The sequence below is a fragment of the Podarcis pityusensis genome (assembly GCF_964106645.2).
Source record: "Podarcis pityusensis genome assembly, chromosome: 4".
Classification (NCBI taxonomy): Eukaryota; Metazoa; Chordata; class Lepidosauria; order Squamata; family Lacertidae; genus Podarcis; species Podarcis pityusensis.
This window is the reverse complement of record NC_138027.1, coordinates 28,997,284-29,020,027: the sequence shown is the minus strand read 5'-3', so window position 1 is coordinate 29,020,027 and position 22,744 is coordinate 28,997,284. Positions and strand designations below refer to the sequence as shown.

At 42.3% G+C, this 22,744-nt stretch overlaps 1 protein-coding gene across 4 annotated transcripts in view; it reads left to right on the top strand.

The window, feature by feature from the left end:
* Positions 1-22,744, top strand: part of DCLK1 (doublecortin like kinase 1) — a 207,537-nt gene that overhangs the window by 5,422 nt on the left and 179,371 nt on the right. For all 4 annotated transcript variants that reach the window (XM_081004105.1, XM_081004104.1, XM_081004106.1 and 1 more), the window contains exons 2-3: positions 2,720-3,109; positions 12,533-12,879. In XM_081004105.1, coding sequence (XP_080860231.1) covers positions 2,734-3,109; positions 12,533-12,879 — 723 coding nt within the window. In that variant the 5' untranslated portion in view covers positions 2,720-2,733. The remainder of the gene's footprint in view (positions 1-2,719; positions 3,110-12,532; positions 12,880-22,744) is intronic.

The window sequence follows — 22,744 nt, the reverse complement described above, 5'->3', positions numbered from 1 at the left end:
GGGCGGGGGCTTTATATACTGTGAGCCTTATACAGGCTACCATTCTTCTATGACTGTCTTTGCTTTAAATCAGGGATGGGGAACCATTTTCTTCCCAAAGGCAACATTCCTTACTTGGCAGCCTTCTGGGAACCATATACCAGTGGTGGGCAGAGCTGTGAAAGATGATTATGCAGATTCATGAAGGGTAAGGCTGTCACTGGCTTCCAACCATGATGGCTATGTTCTCCTACCATGGTTGGAGGCAGGATGCTTCTCAATACCAGTTGCTGGGAATCACAGGTGGAGAGAGAGAGCTGTTGCACCGAGGCCCTCCTGATGAGGTTTCCGGTAGGCATCTGGTTGGCCACTGAGAACAGGATGCTTGACTAGATGGGTCCCTGGCCTGATGGAGCTAGAGGCAAAATTGGGCAGAGCAACGAAGGGAGTTTATAAGTGGGGCATCACAATTGAGAAGACGGTCACTACCCACCTTGCTCCAGATAAAAGGGACACCTGGAGGAGTACCTCCAAAGATGACCTCAGTATACATGCAGGTTGAGATGGGAGTAAATTTTCATTTAGTGAGATAAGAATGGCGATAGCTAACAGGTTGGGGATCCGCAAATGCATGGCAACTGTGAACTGGTTTAGGCAGAGTTGTCTCTGACCCACAGGCTGTTTTCCATGAAAACATTTTGAACAGTCAGTGAACCTAGATGGCAACAAACATAAAAACCCCTTGATCTAAGACAGCCTTTGCCAAATTTATGCGCAGGCTAGGGCTGATGGGAGTTGTAGTCCAAAACATCTGGAGGGCATCAAGTTGGCAAACTCTGCCCTAAGACAATTTCAAAAATAATAATTAACCTCTGCCTATAGCGCTGTGGGTTAAACCACAGAGCCTAGGACTTGCCGATCAGAAGGTCGGTGGTTCGAATCTCCACGACAGGGTGAGCTCCCATTGCTCGGTCCCTGCTCCTGCCAACCTAGCAGTTCGAAAGCACTTCAAAGTGCAAGTAGATAAACAGGTACCGCTCCGGCGGGAAGGTAAACGGCGTTTCCGTGCGCTGCTCTGGTTTGCCAGAAGCGGTTTAGTCATCATGCTGGCCACATGACCCGGAAGCTGTATGCGGACAAACGCCGGCTCCCTCGGCCTACAGAGCGAGATGAGCACACAACCCCAGAGTCGGTCACGACCGGACCTAATGGTCAGGGGTCCCCTTTACCCTTTACTATAGATTACCAGATAAGGCTGCAATTACTGGGGTGGGGAACCTATGGCCTTTCAGATGTTGCTGGACTACAACTCCCATCATACCTGATCAGTGGTCATACTGACCAACAAAATCTAGAGCAGGAGTGGGAAACCTCTCTAGAGGTTACTGAACTGCAGCTCTTATCAGCCTTAGCAGGACTGGCCAATGTCCAGGGCAAATGAACATCTGGAGGGCCAAAGGGTCCCCTTGCTTTACCCCTGGGAGTAAGTCTCGACAGAGTTTCCTTCTGAGTAGACATGCATAGGACTGCACTGCCAGCTATCTACTCTTGAACATGCTTTCGTTGGTCCTGCATATGTTTTAGTGGAAAACCACACTGCTGGATTGTGCCCCAGTCCAGAATTGAATGCACTAGATCTTGAAAGACTCACTTTCTTGGTGATTAGGTTCTCCATTAGAGTCTGGGGAAATTGTGACAAATCCACAAGACCATTAAATTAGAGAACAAGTCTTGAGTCGCAGCAGCACCTGAGTAAAATCTGTATCTTGATTGTGCTGAGCAGAGTCGTGTTTAAGTCCTTTCTAGTAGGCTTGATAGAGTCTCATTTAGCAAGAATCTCAGCTACTGCTGGTAATACAACAGAAACTAACTCAAGGCTCACTGAGGAGCAGACAGGCGCCTTTTGTGTGTGTATGTGCTTGGGAGACAGAGCAAACATTTTATTTGTTTTAATAAAAATGCAAGATTGGTTGTTAAGCCAATAATGAATAAAGAATGACCCTCCACCTTGTTTTTATGTGCTATCTAATGTAAAATATCTCGTTCCATTCCCCAGCTTAGCTGGTACCTGGTGGCCCATGCCTTTCTATAGTAAGCTAAATCCTCTTACAAGGGCCACACATAATGTCCGTTCCTCACTTGCGAGAAGACTATCATTTTACTGTGTATCTTAATTATGGGTAGCTGTATTTTTTCAATTGGTTTTATTTTTATTATTTTGCTATTGGCTTGGTATTACGTCTTGAAGTGGAAGGCAGTATATAATTTCAGTTATAATAATAATATTAGTGGTAATAATAATGTGGCAGTCTCTGGAACTCCCTGCCCATTGATATTATGCACTTATTGTTTCTGATGCCTGCTAAAAACATTTTTTGATTAGGCAAGCCTACTCAGACATGAATTTTAATTATATGCATTTATTTTATCTTTTTTTTAAAAAAAATCAATTGGCTTTTATCTATATTCTGATAATTTTATTATGTCTGCTTTTTAAAAAGTCTGTTTTTTATGGCTGCTTTTAATGAATATTTTATAACATTTTCTACAAGCCGCTTTCGGAGTTTTTCTTTAATTGCCGCTAAGCAGTGTATAAATATTCTTGCATTGCAGGAAGAGTTGGCCAAATTCAGGTTGGTTGTAACAAAGCCCTAAATCCTCGGTGTTTTAATATGGTTGCTGCATAATTACAGTGCATATTGATCAGTCTCTGCCACGTCTGCTCTCTCGCCCCTTCCAGATTAACTTTCCAAGATGTCCTTTGGGAGAGATATGGAGCTGGAACACTTTGACGAGCGCGACAAAGCACAGCGCTACAGCCGAGGGTCGCGGGTGAACGGCCTGCCTAGCCCGACCCACAGTGCCCACTGCAGCTTCTACCGCACCCGCACCCTACAGACCCTCAGCTCCGAGAAGAAAGCCAAGAAAGTCCGCTTCTATCGCAACGGGGACCGCTATTTCAAAGGGATTGTATACGCCATCTCTCCCGACCGGTTTAGATCTTTCGAGGCCCTGCTGGCTGATCTGACTCGGACTCTCTCTGATAATGTCAATCTGCCCCAGGGTGTGAGAACAATCTATACCATTGATGGAGTCAGGAAGATTACCACCTTAGACCAGCTGGTGGAAGGTCAGTATAATAATCATCATAATCATCATCACCATATAATTTATTATTTATACCCTGCCCACTCTGGACGGCTCCCAACAGGACACTAAAAACAGAATAAAACCTCAAACACTAAAAACTTCCTTAAACAGGGCTGCCTTCAGATGTCTTTTAAAAGTCAGATAGTTGTTTATTTCCTTGACACCACCACCGAGAAGGCCCTCTACCTGGTTCCCTGTAACCTCACTTCTCGCAGTGAGGGAACCGCCAGAATGCCCTTGGCGCTGGACCTAAGTGTCTGGGCAGAACGATGGGGGTGGAGACGCTCCTTCAAATATACTGGGCCGAGGCCATTTAGGGTCTCAAAGGTCAGCACCAACACTTTGAATTGTGCTCTGAAACATACTGAGAGCCAACGTAGGTCTTTCAGGACTGGTGTTATGTGGTCTCGGCAGCCGCTCCCAGTCACCACTCTAGCTGCCGCATTTTGGATTTGTTGGAATTTCCCGGTCACCTTCAAAGGTAGCCCCACATAGAGCACATTGCAGTAGTCCAAGCGGGAGATAACTAGAGCATGTACCACTCTGGCAAGACAGTCCAATTAGTGGGACCAATGAGTAAACCCTGTTGCAGTATAGTATATGCCTTATCTCTGTTCCAGTCAGCTACACTGCACTATGATTTTTCCACTTTCACATACCCATTATAACAGTCTGTGGCCTCTGTATTTGCTCAATCCTCCTTGAGTTAATTTGTAGGTTTCCTCCAGTTAGGAGTTTTGTTTTCATAACGATCCCCCCCCCTTTTTTTTTTTTGCAAATCTTCAGGTTTTTCTAAGTCACTCTCTCTGTGTGTACCTCTTTGGATCCACACTCATGCCTGAAAATCAGCAATAGAGGGAACAAGTGGGAACAAAACTGTCTCTTAAATCTGATCAGAGGAGAAATTTAAATGAAAAGACAGACGAAAGAGCTGGTGTACATACTGAATTTAAATATCCAAATACCAGGTCTAGATGTCTGGTATGCTGTTTACCTGCAAACTGCTTTATCCTGGACATGTCCTAAAATATTATCTTATTGGTTAAGATCTTCCGGCAGTCTAATACATTGTCCTGTCTTTCATATTAGTCTGCTGAAATGCAGGGGGTATGCATAGGCTTTATTCTAAAGCTTGTGTGTTTTAGAATATCTCAGATTGGTACTTAATATCTCAAATTAGTACTTAAAAGTTGAGATTTAGATTTAGCAGTTATAGGCCAGGCAGAATTGGCATTTCCCCCATGGAGAACTACTGCCAAGATGTTGCTGGACAACTGCTTGGCGTCGATCTTCAAGTGCGAATCAACTTTCCAAGTCGCTATAGAAAGTGGCAGAATGCAAACTGTGCAAATACAGGCTTTCCCCCCAAAAGGGCAATGTGTGTACAGTGGTTTATTTGTAGGGTAAGAAATGCACAAGCAACTGTCAAGCAGAAAATCAGATTATCCAAGTTTTCTGGAACAAGCAGTTGACAGTGGTTTTTGTAAATAGATTCGACTCAAAGATCTTGCTGTCTTGACCCTTTCCCTTTGATAGAACCTTATTCAATTTAAGCTACTGGCTTCTTACAATGTGATAAAACCAATACTTATACTTAAAGTCACAAAGCAAAACCAATGTCTGAAAACTTGCATCGATCTTATGATTCTCTCTAAAATTCAAAGAAGATGTAACAGTTGCTCTTGCTGATTATTATGCCTGCATCTCTGGACACAATCAAATGGGCTTCAGGGAAAATCCTATATCAACATCATTCTTATCTACATTTCTGGTCCTCGTGTTTCTCTTTCGCAGGCTTCAATTTATTTTGGTTATTCTTAAGGTGTTTTCTATACTTAGCCAATGATCAAACACCTCAAGTCTGACTTGTGTAGCACTGAAAGCCAAACATAAGTCCTTCACTCTCAAGATGCTGAAACATTCAGGTATTTCATGCATGGATTAACTGAAACAAGCACAGTCAGCTGAATGGTGTAACAGACTGTCCGTAACTTCAGTAACTCACCGAAATTACTGAACATTCTAGTTTTTTTAATAATATAGCATACAATTTTTTATTGTAAGCTCTCTTGGAGAACCCTGTTAGACCCAAGGGGGGATTATAAATAATGAGGAAAGTGAAGAAAAACTGCTGCAAAATAATTAAACATGCAATTGGTCGTAGAAAATTGTTTGGATATTGCAGATTGTCCTTTTAATTATTATTTTTAAAATATCAAAGGTTTAGTGGAGTTTCAACCTTCTAACATTTAATCATGCAATTAGATTTAATGGGACTAGACCTCATAGTTGCTTTTTAAAAATTAAATTAATTTTTGAAATTAATATCACCTGCTATGGAATTTTTTCTGTTAGTACTGACTGGCTGCCAAAATCTATTAAAAATCTTGGTGTTCAGAGGAGAGAACTGAGTGCAACAGGGTATGGTAATCAAATTAGAATATAATGTGAAACTGATCCGCAACAATGCTTGGTCAGCCATCACCTTGAAAAATAAGTGTGCCATAAACAAGCCAGCTCTGAAAACACATTTATTCATCTGTAACTAATGTTGAGAATTAGCAAATAATAAAGTTGCCTTATACTGTTTCAGACTGTTCTTCCTATCTTTGTCCAGTATTGTCTACTTTGCAAGGTTTACAGCAAGGGCTTCTTTTCCTGGTTACATCCTAAGACTACCTTAACAGGAGACGCCTGGGACCTTGTGCACACAGAGCTCTTACACTGAGCCGTGGCCAGCTGTCAACTCTGTGTTTCATTCTGCATTTGCAAAGAGAAACTGTCCTAAAGAGTTAGCTTTAGCCCCATTTGCCAGTTGTCTACTGGAATTTGAAGGAGTGAGTTCTGCTTTACTGGAAATCAATCTCCTGGCCTACCCGAAAGGAACACATATTTAGAATAAATTAATATTTCCCCCCCCCCCCCCTGAATATATTTCACAAACTGACAGTTCATGGCAGTGTTCTCCTCCTACATTCTCTTTCTCTTTTTTTAAAACTGATGCTGCAAGTTTATTATAAATACAATTAGCTTGCAGCTGTGTGTAGCATCTAAACAGTTGGGAAAATCACTTGGTGGTGTCCCACTCCTCCAGTTACATTTCTGCTGAAGCTGACAGTTTTCAAAGAACAGGGAGAAGAGCCTGGCTTTTTGAAATGGCCAAGCCTCCTTCAGCAATGTCAACTGTGATTCCTGCATTGCAGGGGTTTGGACTTAGATGACCTTTGGGGTCTCTTCCAACTCAACAACTCTGATTCTAGCTTTTCATTAGTGGCTCTCTTCCTCTGTTACCTAAAGCAGTACACTCAATCTCTCTTTTCTTCGCCCCAAGCTCTGCCTGGAGGTGAGAGGAATGATTTACCTGTCTGAATGGGATGTTAGGTATCCAGCCCATATAACCCGAATGCTGGATCTGACCAGTGCTTCTTTGACTGTGGTGAAGTTGTCTCTGGGTCGAAACCCTTCAGAAATGTTGTTGTTGTTGTTTAGTCATTTAGTTGTGTCCAGCTCTTTGTGACTCCATGGACCAGAGTATGCCAGGCACTCCTATCTTCCACTGCCTCCCACAGTTTGGTCAAACTCATGCTGGTAACTTCGGGAACACTGTCCAACCATCTCGTCCTCTGTCGTCCCCTTCTCCTTGTGCCCTCAATCTTTCCCAACATCAGGGTCTTTTCCAGGGAGTCTTCTCTTCTCATGAGGTGGCCAAAGTATTGGAGCCTCAGCTTCAGGAACTGTCCTTCCAGTGAGCACTCAGGGCTGATTTCCTTAAGAATGGAGAGGTTTGATCTTCTTGCAGTCCATGGGACTCTCAAGAGTCTCTTCCAACAACCATAATTCTAAAGCATCAATTCTTCGGCGATCAGCCTTCTTGATGGTCCAGCTCTCACTTCCATACATCACTACTAGGAAAACCATAGCTTTAACTATACAGACCTTTGTCGGCAAGGTGATGTCTCTGCTTTTTAAGATGCTTCCTCTGTTACCTAAAGCAATACACACAATCTCATCTGACCAGTGCTTCTTTGACTGTGGTAAAGTTGTCTCTGGGCCGAAACCCTTCAGAAATGTTAGGCAGTGGAGAATGGTTCTCTCTCTCTCTCTCTCCCCCTCCTCTCTCTGAGCTTTTACTGTATTATTGTTTTGACACTGGACCAACCTTTAGGAATGATTTTAGGCTAGGGAATCCTGCCATGGCGAGAGATTGCAAGTACCCTCCAGCACTGATTCTGGGCAACACTGGAGTGTTAAGGTTTTTATATTGTTATGTGCAACCCGGTCTCTGAGCAGTGATAGATTTCAGGAGTGCCAGCATGTACCTCAGGCTTGTGTTCCTTGGAATGAAGGTCACTGTAGACATTGGTGTCTTTGTGATAATACGGTTTTATTTACACAGATAGCATGAACAGAGCATATGATAAAAGGCTTCGCAGTCTTAATGCTCCCAACTGATCTTGCTCCCCGATTGGATTTCTAGAAAGCCCCCTGCAAATGCCATAAGCTTTGGTTTCGGGACAGAGAGCAGGCCAAGCCTCTTTCTTCCCAGCCCCAGATGAGACTGGCTCAGGTCTGTTCTTCTCTTACACTTGCTGATAGCATCTCCTCCAGCTGGAGAAGGTGCCTGCCTTCTGGAAGCATCTCCAGCTCATAGCTTCTGTGGTTATCAGTTCCCTGTACTCCTTAGTCATGCAAGAGATACTTCACATATTTGGCTAGAGATACTAACTAAACTGAGGCTAATGTGACCCCTTTAGCAGCTCCTCTTTCTGAAGAACCCCACTTTACCGATATAAAAACACACGTTTGAAAGGGACCCACAGATGATCTCCAGATTACACCCGCCCCATAAAGAATCCTATGATGGTATATTCCTGGAGTGTGCAGAAATAGCCACAATTGGAATGGCAGCTGTACCCAAGACATTTTAGTGCTGCCCAAGACATTTTGGAGCCTGAGACAAACCACAAAATGGTGTCCTCCTGCCTGCTTGGGAAGAAGGGGTAAATGAAGATCTATATCAGGAACAAGAGGGAATTAAGATCTACATTTTTTGTAAACTGCTTTAAGGGTTTCTCTTTTTCCCCCTTTTCCAATCAAGTGGGGTATAAATTTTATGAAATAAATAAAATCAGGATCTGTTGCTCCTATGGGTTCTGCCACTTGTCACCACACCTTGCCTCATGGGTGGGCCGGCCCTGGCTGCACCAGTTCAAGTAACATATGCATTAGGCCAATATGTGAATGCTATGCTGAGGTGAAGCTAAAAAGAGGACCCTTTTATTGTGCCTTGAAACTATTTGGTTTTGCAAGTTCCCATTTTGCAGGCTGAGCAGTGTTGTTAAAGATAATAGGTACTGGCATTAGAGGATTTGTCATAAGTGATGTTATAGGCATTATCCAGGAAGTGTATAACCGTATTCTAAATTTTCCCAGCTGTTATAATATGTTGATAGGTTGAATGCTGGGAAACTGTGCCATCTTTGACATTGATTTTAAAGAAGGATAATCTGGATCCCGTGCAACAAATGTGAAATAGCTATTCATTTGTAAATTTTGAAAGGTCCTTTATATTTTTCTGGCTGTTATAATGAGGTCTAGCGCATTATTTGATCTGGTTGACTTCTTAGGTTAAGAGAGAGCTTCTTATTCTGGGCAGCCAAACTCTTGTATTAGACATGTTCCAGTTGCTGCTCTTACTTGGGTGGGAACTATCCTCCTTGCTTGTTCCCCAAGGAAACCTTTTGATTGACAGAAAAATATAATAGATGCGAAGCAAAGAGGACAAAAAAAAAAAAAACTTCTTTAGAGAGCAGAAAGGAGTGATGTTCCATTAAATATTGATCAATGGAGCATTCTAAGGGCCGCCACATCATTGCTGTATAAAAAGCACAAGAGACCACTGAAATCTTTCTAATGTATCCGATTCCTTCCAAACAAGAGTGAACCTATTGGACAGCTACTTAGAGATACTGCTGAAACAGTTTGGAAGTGTGTGCTCTTCCATGGTTGGTGAGCATGCCCCACTGTTAGTCCCATAGATGTAATTATTAATTAATGGTTCTCGGGAGAGTGCTGTTGCAGGTGTTCAGAGTTATTTTTTCCTTTAACCTAGACAGACAGGCTGAATGTTGAATCGGAAACAATAAGCAGCATCTCTTGATGGCTGCACTCTATGCTAATGGCAACCCACTGTGTGTGGGGGAAAAGCAACATCTTGTAATAAAATTCCAATCTCTGCTCACTGAAGAATAAGAATTCCAACTTTAAAAAGACAATTGAACTTGTCAGTCAAATGAATACCAAATTTAAGGGAGTGAATACACTTAGTGGGAGATCTTAATTCTGCATGAATGGACTTTCCCTTCTCTCCATCCAAAATCTGGTTTGCAGGACTGCAAGGGGAAGGAGAATCCACTCCACCAATGCTGTCTGTTCTGCCAGCAAGAAGATGCCATTGGATTTCACCATTAATAATTTGATCTCAAACATGAAAACATGAAAAATAGCAAGCCCAGTATGTTCTGAAGCTATAGCTTGTGTCTGAACATTATTTGTAATCTCATTCTTTCTATTGGGTGAATTTTCTGCTATGATGTATCTTTATCTTATTTGTATGTCTCTCGTGCGTGAAAGGTAGATAGAGTTTTCTAAATCTCTACGAGCTATTAATATTCTAATCAAAACATGACACTTGATTAGCAACTGTTAAATGGTTTGTTTGTTTCCTCCCACCTTGGGAGAATCTTCTGTGCAACAGTTGACTAGTAGTACAATTATTCAGCCTACTTTCTTGCCAGACTTTTCTTATCAATTGAGATTTTTCTTCTCCTGCGTTGTCATTTAGATGACAGGATATTTTTGCTTTGATATCTAGCAGACCTTGCTTGGAAGTGAAGCATTTACATGCTGCAAAATATGACTCGTATAGTTTGCTCCTAGGCACAATTCAAAGTGACATTGATGATTTCTGAATGCCCTAAACAACTCGGGTCCTGCATACCTTAGGGGAAAACACTACTTACGTGAGCCCTTTAAAACTGACAGGGGATGGCCTACTGGAAACATCATCCATGTGTCAGTTAAGATCAGGAAGGGGTGTGCAATGAAGCATTCTTAGTGATGGCTCTAAAAATTATGGAAGTTCTTCCCAAGGGAGACCCATTGACTGTCTTTTATCCAATGCTTTACAGAAGGACTAGCTTCCAGTTAGACTCAGTTTCTGGTGTGGCTTTTATCTGTTTGCTTTAGAGGTGGTGGCTGCCTCAGCATAGGGGACCAAACCAGCACTTGGTACCAGTGGAACCACAGTAGAATTAGACTGTAAGAACCCTCACTAGTTTAAATAACTGCACAAACCTAATGGGGGTAATTTGTTGATTCAAAATATATTGGCACTCCTTTTTTGGTGGCTTTTGAATACTGCCGTTGGGTCACTTCAACAATGCTAACTAGGCTGTTGCAAAAAGTATTTCCGTCTTTCAGACCTACAGTGGTACCTCGGGTTACAAACCTCGGGTTTCACACACTTCGGGTTACAGACTCCGCTAACCCGGAAGTAGTACCTCGGGTTAAGAACTTTACCTCAGGATGAGAACAGAAATCACACACCAGTGGCAGGGCGGCAGCAGGAGGCCCCATTAGCTAAACTGATACCTCAGGTTAAGAACGGTTTCAGGTTAAGAACGGACCTCCAGAACGAATTAAGTTCATAACCAGAGGTACCACTGTATTTGTCAGTGACCAGTAAAAAAAAAGAAAAAGAAAGAAAGAACTGTCTGATGGTACATAAAATACAATGGGTCAAAATGAGTTCTCCTCCCCTGCATCAGTACACTAAAAGTACTGGTAAAGCACTTTTAAGAAAGCACTACTGACAAAAACAAGAAATGGTATTTCCAAATCAATAAAATCTGTGGATGACTCATTTTGCATACAAAGAAGGGAGCACTTATATTGTTTTTGACCTTGTGGCAATTGAATTGTTGGGGCTAAAAATGCTGGATAGAGACACAGATAAAAGAGAATATGTCCCGTTTGATCATTCTTGGATCATTACTACAGTTCATCACTTGGCCTTCATGTTGTGCAAGGCTTTCACCAGAATAAACTGGATATTAAAAGGAGCTTAACATTGCCTTCCAAAAATAGAGCTCTCTATTAGAACTAAAAAATTTAGGGGGAAAGTTTTCTGTCAATCCTATATTAATTAGAAAAGTATTTCCCGCTCGTAAGGTTTATTTTGCTTGCCGTATTTCTTTGGTAGGGTTTGGAAGAGATACCAATGCTGTTGCTTTTCTTCTCATATCGCACTGCAATATTGAAACTCTTGGATCTAGTGTGGTGTAGAGAGGCTCACTGGGTGGACTTGGGCCAGTTCCTGCCTAACCTACCTCACAGGATTGTTGTGGGGTTTAAATAAGAAGGGAGAGAATCATGTATGCCACCTTGAGCTCCTTGAAGAAAAAGGTGGGATAGAAATGCAGCAAATAAATAATAACTAATAATTTAAAAATTCTTCATGGGAGCCAGCTCCTAAACATTAACAACTTACACCATTGTTTCAACAGGAAGGTGTGCAAGTGTATGTTACCGTTATAAAATATGTATTATTGTTTATCTTTGCATATATTAGGACAGACACTAAAAAACAAACAAGCCCAAGGCAGCAGTGCCTTCTGTTTGTTCATACTAGTCTTTATTTAGCTTAAGACTTGGCTCGCAGTGCTTTCCTTTCTCTCCTTTAAAATCAGTTTTATATTTTAAGAGTAACAATTAAAGGAACCAATTATGGCTTCTCAGATAACATTGGCTGCATTCACACAGCATGATAAGCTGTGGTTTATGTTATGGTTTTATATACTACTTTTTGGCCCAAAGACCCCCCTGCCCCAAAGCATGAGACATAGGTAGTAGTAGTTGTTAGGAGAAAAACGGGGGCCTAATTTGAATAGTAGAATGTCTGGCATCTGGTGGCTTTTGTGTTGTGCTCTGGAATCGGCCCCTCCCTTTGTGTGTTCAGTTAAGTTCTATTAGAGAGACCAACTGTCATTTTTGTTTCTTACCTCAAGTTGTTTTAGTTTCTCTCAGAGTGTATGTTATTGTGTTACAGTTTTCTTTATTATTAAAGCTTTGTTTGACATATATGTGAGCCGCTTACTTTGCTGAAAGAAAAGAAACTCCGCTGAAGAATGGTGGAATATCCTAAACTGTGTGAGTGAGGGGATATTCCCAGTCTGGCAGGAGGATTGATTTTATTAATCACCCCACCCTCTGCAACAGTTGTATGCCTACATTTTCTGCTTAGGTTGTCAGAAGTAAAATGGAGAGTACTCACTCTAAAAGACATAAATGTTGCAATAGGAAATGACATTTGAGCTAATGATCTGCACCTTCTTTTTCTTAGGAGAGAGCTATGTGTGTGGTTCGATAGAGCCCTTCAAGAAGCTGGAGTACACAAAGAATGTAAATCCCAATTGGTCAGTGAATGTGAAAACCACCTCCGCTGCCCGCACAGTGGCCTCTCTTGCCTCGGCCAAAGGAAGCCCTTCAGACCAGAAGGAGAACAAGGATTTCATTAGGCCTAAACTGGTCACAATCATCAGGAGTGGTGTGAAGCCCCGTAAAGCAGTCCGGATTCTGCTTAACAAGAAGACAGCGCATTCATTTGAGCAGGTTCTCACTGATATCACTGATGCCATCAAACTGGATTCCGGAGTAGTTAAGCGCCTGTACACACTGGATGGGAAACAGGTAAGAGAATAGCTTAAGCTACCTTATTAAACAACAACAACCTCACAAAAGTCTAGCTAGATCTGGTGGCTCTTTTGATGAAAACTCCCTTTTCTCTGGCCAAAGATCTTGCAGCCTTGATGTAATAAGGACCTAAGCCATACTTAACACCTTGCAAAATTCTATACCTCACAAAGTAGTTATTTTTAACTTTAGTCTTTAAATTTAGTTAGTTATTTTCAGAATTCAGATACATAAATAACTAAATATTGCATTTCTAAAGCATACAATTTCATACCTTGTTATAAAAAATCAAGTTATAAAACATGTTGATGTGTTTTTAAGTTTAAAACAATAAAAAAATAGCAATACTCAGCTGAATTTAATTACTGAATTACTGTTTTAATGTGTGTGTGTGTGTTTATGTGTGTGTGTTATACAATGCAAGAAAAGCTCAACATATTTCAAGAACTGCTTAAGCAGCAACCATAAAATATTTTCTCAAGTGTTTTCTGCTGTATTATGTCGTCTATAAGACAACGGCCAGTGTAGACATTATCACCAGTTATGAACATTACTGCTATTTGGGGGAAAGTCCCCTTGCTACCTCTTGTACTGGGCTCCTTTTCATTCTACAGTTCTGAACATGTTTGCCTTTCCTTTCTCCAGCTGTGCCATTTTCCCAGGTAGGGAAAAATGTAGTTCTCTCTCTCTCTCTCACTCTCTCTCTCTCTCTCTCTCACACACACACACACACACACACGAATATTCTAGAGGCAGACTTGGGAGTAAAGACTGAATCAACTGCTGAGCATTGTCTCTTTGATTGGTTGGGGCTCCATGCTTCAGTTCACAACAGACTTTTCACTTGGGATAACAGGAAATGTAGACTGTTGGTAGGGAATGGTTCCCCCTGCCTTTTTTGTTTTGGGCTTGTACCAAGATTTTAGATATGTCAAGAACCATCTGTGGGGAACACAGATCTAACCCTTCTGTGTCCCCCACCCCATAAGTTATTTTTATCAAATCACTTTGGCAACTGGCTAGCACCTCTGGATCACACATAGTCCAATCAAACCAATTACAGTGATGGCGGCTCCTTATATTCCCTCCTAGAGTGTACAAATTTAATAATATTTTATAATGGTGGTAGTGGTGGTGGTGATGATGATGTAAGCATTGTCATAAGAGCTGATGCATCACTGATCTCCAGCAGTGGTACTGATGGTTTCTCAGATTAATACCAGGGCAGACACAGCGTCATGAAACATATTAGCCACTCTAGGGTGAAATTCAACTAAGTTTAACTCAGAATAGACCCATTGCAATTAATAAACCTAACTCAGTCATGTTCATTGATTTCAGTGGGTCTACTCTGAGTAAAATTTAGTTGGATCTTTGGCTGAAAGGGTGGGATACAAATTTAATAGTTTGCTGATATCAGAACAAATGTCAGTTCCTCGCTTTAGACCTATACTTGCTGGTATAAGCAGTGCTGGATTTATAAGATTTTCTCTCTCCTCATTGAGCATTAATGAGTTGTAGGTTACTGAAAAGCTCTCTGGCTAATATGGGTTGGAAATTCCATACGTAATATGACTCACTGTGGTGTGAGGGTTGTCTTTGTCCCATCTGCTATTGGTTTGGTTTGTCAGATATATTATGAATAATTGGCATGGGGGCTGAGGACCAATCCAAGCACATTGCCCGCCCCCAATGTGGAGACAAAAAAATAACAATTCTGCATGGCAGTGCCCCAGAAGAGCCTAGTCTTGTGAAGTGGCCACAATCAACAACATGACCAAAGCATGAAACTCTCAGGAGAAATTGCCTTTGTCTCTGACATAGAAGCAACCCCACCCGCAAGAGTTTCATAGATGAAGGGGTTGTGCTGATTTGCTTCTGATATGGATTCCAGGACTCCACTCAACTGAAATGGCAAATTCCAGTTCTTTATTACCCTAACTTAACTGAGATTTTGATAGTTGCAGCAACTGACTTCCTAAATGTCTAAAAATAAAATTGACACGCATCTGTTTTCCACCTCAAAAGTTCAGCGCACACCCATGTGGATGCTTCCCATGCTGGTCCTTCCAACTCTACAACTCTATGATTCTATGATGGTCAGCGGTTAGCGCTAAACCAGCAGGGAACTCCAAGAGCTTCCTGCAATGTTCTCCATAACCTGCGCTGGGATTTCTGCAGCATTTCCCATCAACTCCAGCGTAAGCACAGTGATTATGGCCCCAATTGCCTAATGACCGTGCATTGGAAGTAGTCTGCATTTTCTCATGTCTCACCGAGGGAGAACTAACCAGAGTTTATTTGCAGACAAGACAGCAGGCTTCAGTAATTCCAAGGGGATGACTTTGGATCAATGTGGTGGCTGCATTTGATTTGTAAGAGCTTTGGAAACTTTGTGTCTACCTGAGCTGCTGCAAGACAATTCTCCTGATGCATGTCTTCCTCTCTTGCTAATTGTATTCTGTTGAAGTGGCTGGGTCTGCTGCCTAACCTTAGCAGGCAAGGGAGGTGGGAGTGTTGCACCCCTTTGTCTTGAACAGAGACCACTATGTCTGGTGAGTAAACAAAGCTGCTTAGCAAGCAGAAACATCACTCAGCGATTTTGCACTCAGCGGGAATAACCTGTTGGTCAGCTCTGCGTGTGTGTATGTGTGTATAAGGGAAGCCATTGATTTCCATCTGACTTAAGCAATTGATGTTCCATTTACATTGCCAGAGCCCTTTTCTTCTTGGTGGCATTTGAAGTAGAAGGATGGATTTATTTACTTTTTTGTCGCTTACTAAGTTCCTTGCTGAGTGTGATTAAAGGGAGGAAATCCATGGTAAATCCAAAAGTTTGTTCCACTTGTGCCTGTGGATAAACTCCCATCTGTGGCTCTTGCAGGGCATCCAGAAAATTCCAAATTCCCTGCTCTGAGTGGCTAAGCCTTAATTGGAGATTTCTTAGATCGGACTTTAAAAACCTTAATGCCTTATTGACTGGAAAATGTAATTTTGTTTTTTGAGGATCAGAGGATAAAGCTCTTCTAGTACAGTCAATCTCCTTGTGAAACAGAGATTTGAGTGAAAACTTTTCAGTTTAAGTATTGAAATATTGCCACCCCCTTTGCTGCAGGTCACATGGAAGTCAATGTAACCTTTTATTGCTCGGTGCAAATCTTACTGAGAACAACATACTCACCCCACCTCTCTCCCCAGGCAATACATTCAACAGTATGATATTCTTAAATTTTCCAACTTTGCTGAAGTGTTATTGGCTAACCTGTGTTTGACCTTGTCCTGTGCCTCTCTCATGTGCTCATGAGATTCCACTAGGCTATCTTGATGGAATCTAAGGGTTCAGGAGTAGTTGGTAAGATTATGTGAATAAATACACCATCAATGGCTTCCACAATCCCTGTGGAGGTGTGTTTCGTGGCGCCTTTGTTATATGTCATCATATGCTGAAGACACACCTCTTTACCTGGCCTGATACCACACACACACACACACACACACACACACACACAAACACAAAACTTCCCACTTATGTGAGGGGTTATGTTTTGGCATCCTGTGTGTATAAGTGAAAATCACGTAAGTGAAAATAATGTAAATGTCCTCTCTGCAACTCTCTCTCCAATCCAGATAAAAAATACTGTACCTAAAAGATCCACAACTGGAATTGAATCTTTGGGGCTGGCTGGCAGTAACCTGCCCTGGGACCTCCTTATATTTATCATATCCAATCTTTTCCCCTAACTGGGATTTCACCACATGGTGAAGGGTGGTTAATAAATCAAACCAACCAACCAACCAACCAACCAAACAAACAAACAAACAACAACCATTCCTGTAAGTAGTAGTCATGGATATATTGGGTCAACAGGATGCAACGAGCATTTCTTCTGATACACATTCTGATTTGCTGTATGTTTTATATTCTCTAGTTAGGTCTATGGAGCCCACGTTAGGGAGACTCTGAGGGGAAAAACATTGGCAGCAGTGTCAGTGTTGATGGGCCCCTTCCATTTGTGAGCCCTGGTGCATTTGCCCCCAGTACAGTGGTACCTCAGGTTACATATGCTTCAGGTTACAGACTCCGCTAACCCAGAAATAGTGCTTCAGGTTAAGAACTTTGCTTCAGGATGAGAACAGAAATCGTGCTCTGGCGGTGCGGCGGCAGCAGGAGGCCCCATTAGCTAAAGTGGTGCTTCAGCTTAAGAACAGCTTCAGGTTAAGAACGGACCTCCGGAACGAATTAAGTACTTAACCTGAGGTACCACTGTACTTCCCCTTAAAACGGGCCTGCTCCAATATTAGTAAAAGGAGATGAGTTCTAAATTACACTTTTTCATATTTGCTCTAAAACTAATGTGTGGTATGAGATCTTTTGTATCTGTGTATTCCCCTCCCCCCCCACCTACATAATTTATTCTCATTGTCCTGGCCTTTGGCTAAATGTATTGATTGATTGAATTTATTATGATTAATTTTTTTTACATATGGTACACATTCCCCACCCCAACCCCGTTTGCTTCTACTACAGAACCCCACAAAGCCTCTTTGAAGGTTAATGCATTTGCTACAGGGATATTTTTCCTCCTTGATGAAATTTTGGCTTCTGAGACTTTTAATCAGGATTTTCAGCGGGAACAAGTCCTTGAAGTTCAGATACTGGAGGAAATATTCCTTGAGGACTGTGGTTTTACAGTAGCCCACAGTCCTTCATGCACAGGAAAAAGGGCATAAAGAGGGAGTATGAAATTGGCAGGGAGGGGGAAGTTCACAACTATGGAGAATGTGGCAGAAGGTCACAGCATTTTCAAGACTGGTGGAGGAGGATAAGACTTTGAAAGCAGAGTTCAGTATAAACTCCTTAGAGTGAGTTGGCCTTCCCAACTCTCTCTCTCGATATGGAGGATTTGCTCTTTCTCTGTTAAGTGCTGCATCTTGGAAGCTTCAAGTATTCAAAATTCCTTTAAGGCTTTAGGGCTTAACGATATAAGGATATTTACTCATCAAGTGAGAGTCAAACCTCAGTTTGAACTATTCTTAATTATCTTTTGACTTGGGTTAAGCAATCATTTTTCTTAAAGCTGATAGACTGGAAGGACCCAGAGGAAAATAATGGACCAGTAAGTCAAGTCTTTGATTAAAAGGATAGAAGGCACCATTGATCACTTTACAAACACATCTGGCCCAGATCCTCACCGTAGAAATAGCAGGCCTCTCTTAAATGTGGGCTCATTCCACTTATGTGATCTCCAGGTGCAATAGCAATGTCCTTATTTCTTTCTGTCACCAGTCAATCATTCAAGTTATTGGCTGTCCTTCAGGGCCAGGGTAGCATATAACTGGAGATCAATATAAGAAATAAAACTCAGAATAAACACGGTACAAAAATCGTAAAAGCATCAGCCATAAAATCAGTAGCATTGACAACATCCAGCAGAGAGCCATCAGATGATGAATTTAAACCAGCTGCAAAACGTAATGGAATGTCTGATCAAATAAAGGGCTGTGTCCATTGTTCACTGGCAGCTGGTGCAAGTGCTCTTGTACTACTGGATGCGCAACAGAAGAATCCAACACAACATTTGTGCTAGCAGAAACTCATTGTGCAACAGACTGTGCAGTCTTTTGCACAAAGAAGTTATCAGCAACCTGATTATGTGTTCTCTTGTTCCATAATGTTCCACTGGAGCAAAATAATTCACCAGTGGAACAAGAAGACCACTAAGTGACTCTATCTTAGTCCTACTCTGGATACAACCCAAAGTTTCTACCCAGCTTCAGAAGAACAGTGATTCTGGTGCCAGAGGAGTTTTTCCACAGAGATCATTCTGTATGTGACATATTGTGATTGAGAGAGCCCTCTCCCTGATTGCTGTCCTTCAGATGGTGATGTGGAAGACCCTTCTTTGCTCTCTAACTTCAGGTGGTAGGGTGACACACAGGAAAGCCGCTGAACAATGCAGTGTACAAGTAGGCTGCGATAGTAGCAGCCTTCATGATTCATTGAAGGGTGGTGGTGGGCCTACATAGCCAAATAAATGAAAATAACTAAGTCCTAGGCCAGTAGTGGAACCTTTTTCAGATGGAGAGTCTCACTTCCTTTGGGGGGAATCTTTCAGGAGCTACATGCCAGTGGTTGATAGGGCTAGAGGCAAGTGGGTGGATAAGTGGATGTGACTTTAATATAAACCAGAGGTTTATACACACACCACTCTCCACTCAGGCAAGCCAGTGGCATGCTCATAGTTAAGCATGCCACATTCCAGCCAGATAAAAGTCCTGAAAAAGAGTGTGGAGCGGAATTGACCTGGCACAGGGCATGGCCCAGCAAGAGTCCTGTAGGTGTGAGAAAGAACCCTGAAAGACCACATTTAACCCCTGGACTTTAGGTTCCCCCCCCTTGTCGTAAGCTATTCGGGTCTTTGTAGATTACAACCAGCGCATTTAAAACAATCTTGCCTGATTTACTTGCTGGGAATACTGGTGAAATATTCTCCTTATTCCAACTGAAAATACAGTTGCTAGGTTACTAATGGAGGGTTTGAGAAATCTTCAGGGACAGTGTCATGTAAATATATTGCAGTGGTCCAATCAAGAAGTTACGAGGCATGGGAAACTCTGTCCCTTGCCGCGACCCAGTATCCAGCAGTGATCTGAATGCAGAGTTGGCAGCCGCAGGAGCATCCGGTGGGAAGCCAGGTCAGGGTCAGGGCTGAGAGCTGAATGCAGAAGATAGGGCGACCATTGTGCCTGAGGAGCTTGAACAAGAACTTCCAGAAGAACCTACCAGGCCCTATGGGCCCACAGCCTGAACCCTCATGGACACCTTTCCCTGAGTCTGAAGAACAAAACACCTCCCACTACACATCACTAGTCCAGCAGTGCTGGGAGTGCACCAGAAGGGAGGCTATGGAACAAGGAGGAGAACCTGCCTTCAGGGCAGAGGGTTGGACCTTTAAGGCTCTGAAGTTCTTTCAAGGGAGTAGAGCCTGGAGGAAGTAGTCTGGACGCAGAGGCATAAAATGCTCCCAACCCCCTTTGAGAAAATGGCTCACTTGGAGCTGTCCATGGTTCTGCAGCTTCCTTGTGAGCTTGCAGCATCGTATCAGCACATGGCAGCCATATTCAGGACATATTCAGCAGGTCTCCAGCAACAGTAAGTGGACAGTTGCTTTAGAACACAGCACCGGATGACTAGTGTATTTGCCAGGAGACTATTCCTTTTAGAAGCAAATCTATAGCTGTAGCTGTTACTTCCATTCCTTGAAGTTTAGTATGCAGACTATCTGTGAGCTAGGTAAGTATTCTGTTGAGCTTACTGTCCTGTGTAGCTAGACTATTACAGTTCACTTGCTGGGGAAGAAATACGCGTGTAATATTTTATGTGTCTCTCGGGATCATTCACAGGAGCCAGCATCTGACTGGAAAATGTAATGTTAATTGGCACAGAGACTGTAAGATACTGTTCTTAATCATGTTTGCAGCTTTTTAATAGCCCATAGTTAGTTTTCAGAGCAATTTATTCTTTTAAAAAAAGAAATAATGCCGCTTTTTGGAGAGGGAATGATTTTTCCAAGTGATATATAATACATGTAAGTTTTCTTTAAAAAAATAATAATAGAAAACATGCAGCCTGCCTTTTGGCTAAAGGGGTCTCTGTAGAAAACCGGTCAAAATAGACCTTAAACTTGACAGAACAGCTACAGAATTGAATCAATAGTCAAATAACCTTTGCAACAAGAGTCTTGATTAATTAGAAAAAGCAGGCATGGGTGCATGCCATAATACTGGGACTGTGATGGAAAAGGTCTTACTTCTAAACCACATGGCACCTAAATCAGAGCCTCCCTGGCCATTTAGGGCTTTGAATGGGCTCAGAAATGAAGTGTCAGCTGGTGTAGCTGGTTCAGAACAGACAATACTTGTGTGGACACGATCCCACCAAGGTGCAAGCAGTAGGATTTTGTACCAGCTGAAGTTTCTGAAGCGTTTTCAGATATCACTACACACATCACCAGTGCATAAATGACAGTGTCTGGGTCTCACTCTTCCAGAAGTAGGTGTTATTGAATCCAATAACAGCTGCAGCATGGGCATCCAGGAATAATGGGACTTTCCAGTGTTTTGCTCTGCCTCTCCCATGTACGACTAGCTGCCTTTTGGACAGAAGTCATGGGTGTGTCCTCAATGCAATGAACTCCTGTCTCTCTGAAAACAAGTTTGTTCCCTTGAAACCAAGGTAACAGACCTAGAAAAGCTAGGAGAGGCAGAGGGGTTTGTGGACGAGGCCTTTGGGGGTGTTGTAATGGTGTTCCACTCCCAAATCTATTTTTATGTTATCAGTCTTGTGTCCTATAGCACCCCTAAACTGTAAACCTCATCTGGACAAATGCAGTCTTGTCCACAATGGAGGTTTTGTTCCATGTTGTATAGCTGTAATCAACACTGGACTTTGAACTATAATAAAGGCTACTTAATCTGGGAAATGCCTATCATCTTCAGGCACAAGAATTTCAGGAGAAACATTGTAGCCCAGTGGTAGAGCATCTGGTTTGCATGTAGAAGTTTTGGACCCTTGCACCCCCAGGTAAGGCTGGGAGAGACCCCTGTCTGAAACCCCAGAAAGCTATTGTCAGTCAGTGCAAACAATACAGAGCTGCATGGCCCAATAGTCTGCCTCTGGGTAAGGCAGCGCGGTCCCATGTTCCCATTTCTCAACATTGGTAGAAATGTTTAGTCAGCTCCAAAGCATGAAAACTCAAATGTATGTGATTTGTTCTCCCCTGGAGGGTTATATTCCCAGCGTCAGCAGGAGTTTATGGCTTGGACATGCTTGTTGAAAGCAATCTGACATGGTAATTGCTAAGAGATGGAGGTCAATTAAAAGACAATTTTACTTTGTCAGCTTGATATTGCTGCTTTTACCAACTTGCCTGAAGTCTGAACTTTAGAGTGCTTCGGGAATCCCTTACCATTGTGGCTGTTTCGTTTCATCTTGGACATCTCCAGGAAGGAACAGCACAATTATATCAACTGTTTCTTTTGCCATACCAGTTACTGTGATGATTGTATAGTAAATGGCTACAGCCAGTTGGAGGGAGGGGGTTGTGGCCAGCTTGCAGACATGGCTAGCGTGATATAGGCTGCAATAAAATAATAGTAGTTTCCAAGTAGCCAGATCTAATCGGGTGTATTGTGTCCTGTTCTGGGTACTGCACTTTAAGGTGGATGTTGATAAATTGGAACAGGTTTAGGAGGACTGGGGAAATTACCAGGGATATTGAAAACAATTCCAGTGATGAAAGATTGGAGGAACTGGTATTTCTAGTCTGGAGAATAGAAGACTAGAGAGCATTTGCTTTCTTCAAACATCAGAGGGGCTATCACTCAGAAGAGGGCCAATACAGTGGTACCTTGGTAGTTGAACGGCTTGGCTCCCGAAAAATTGGCTCCCAAACACTGCATACCCGGATGTGAGTGTTCCGGTTTGCAAACGTTTTTTGGAAGCTGAATGTCTGATGTGGCTTCTGATTGAGTGCAGGAAGCTCCAGCAGCCAATTGGAAGCCGTGCCTTGGTTTTCGAACGGTTTTGGGAGTCAAATAGACTTCCGGAATGCATCAAGTTCAAGAACCAAGGTACCACTTTACTCATTATTGGCTGCCCAGAAAGGAAATCTTGTACCTCTTGTACACAAAGCATGTGATTTAGTATTGAGACATAACCTTTTGCCTAAAGTACTTTTTGGAATTCCACTACTACTTGAGAGATGGTGGCATAGGCCGAAAGTTCTGTATTCGTATAGACATTTTTCAAAACAAAGAAACCCTCAGTAAGGTAAAGCAACTTTCAATAGACCCAGCATTA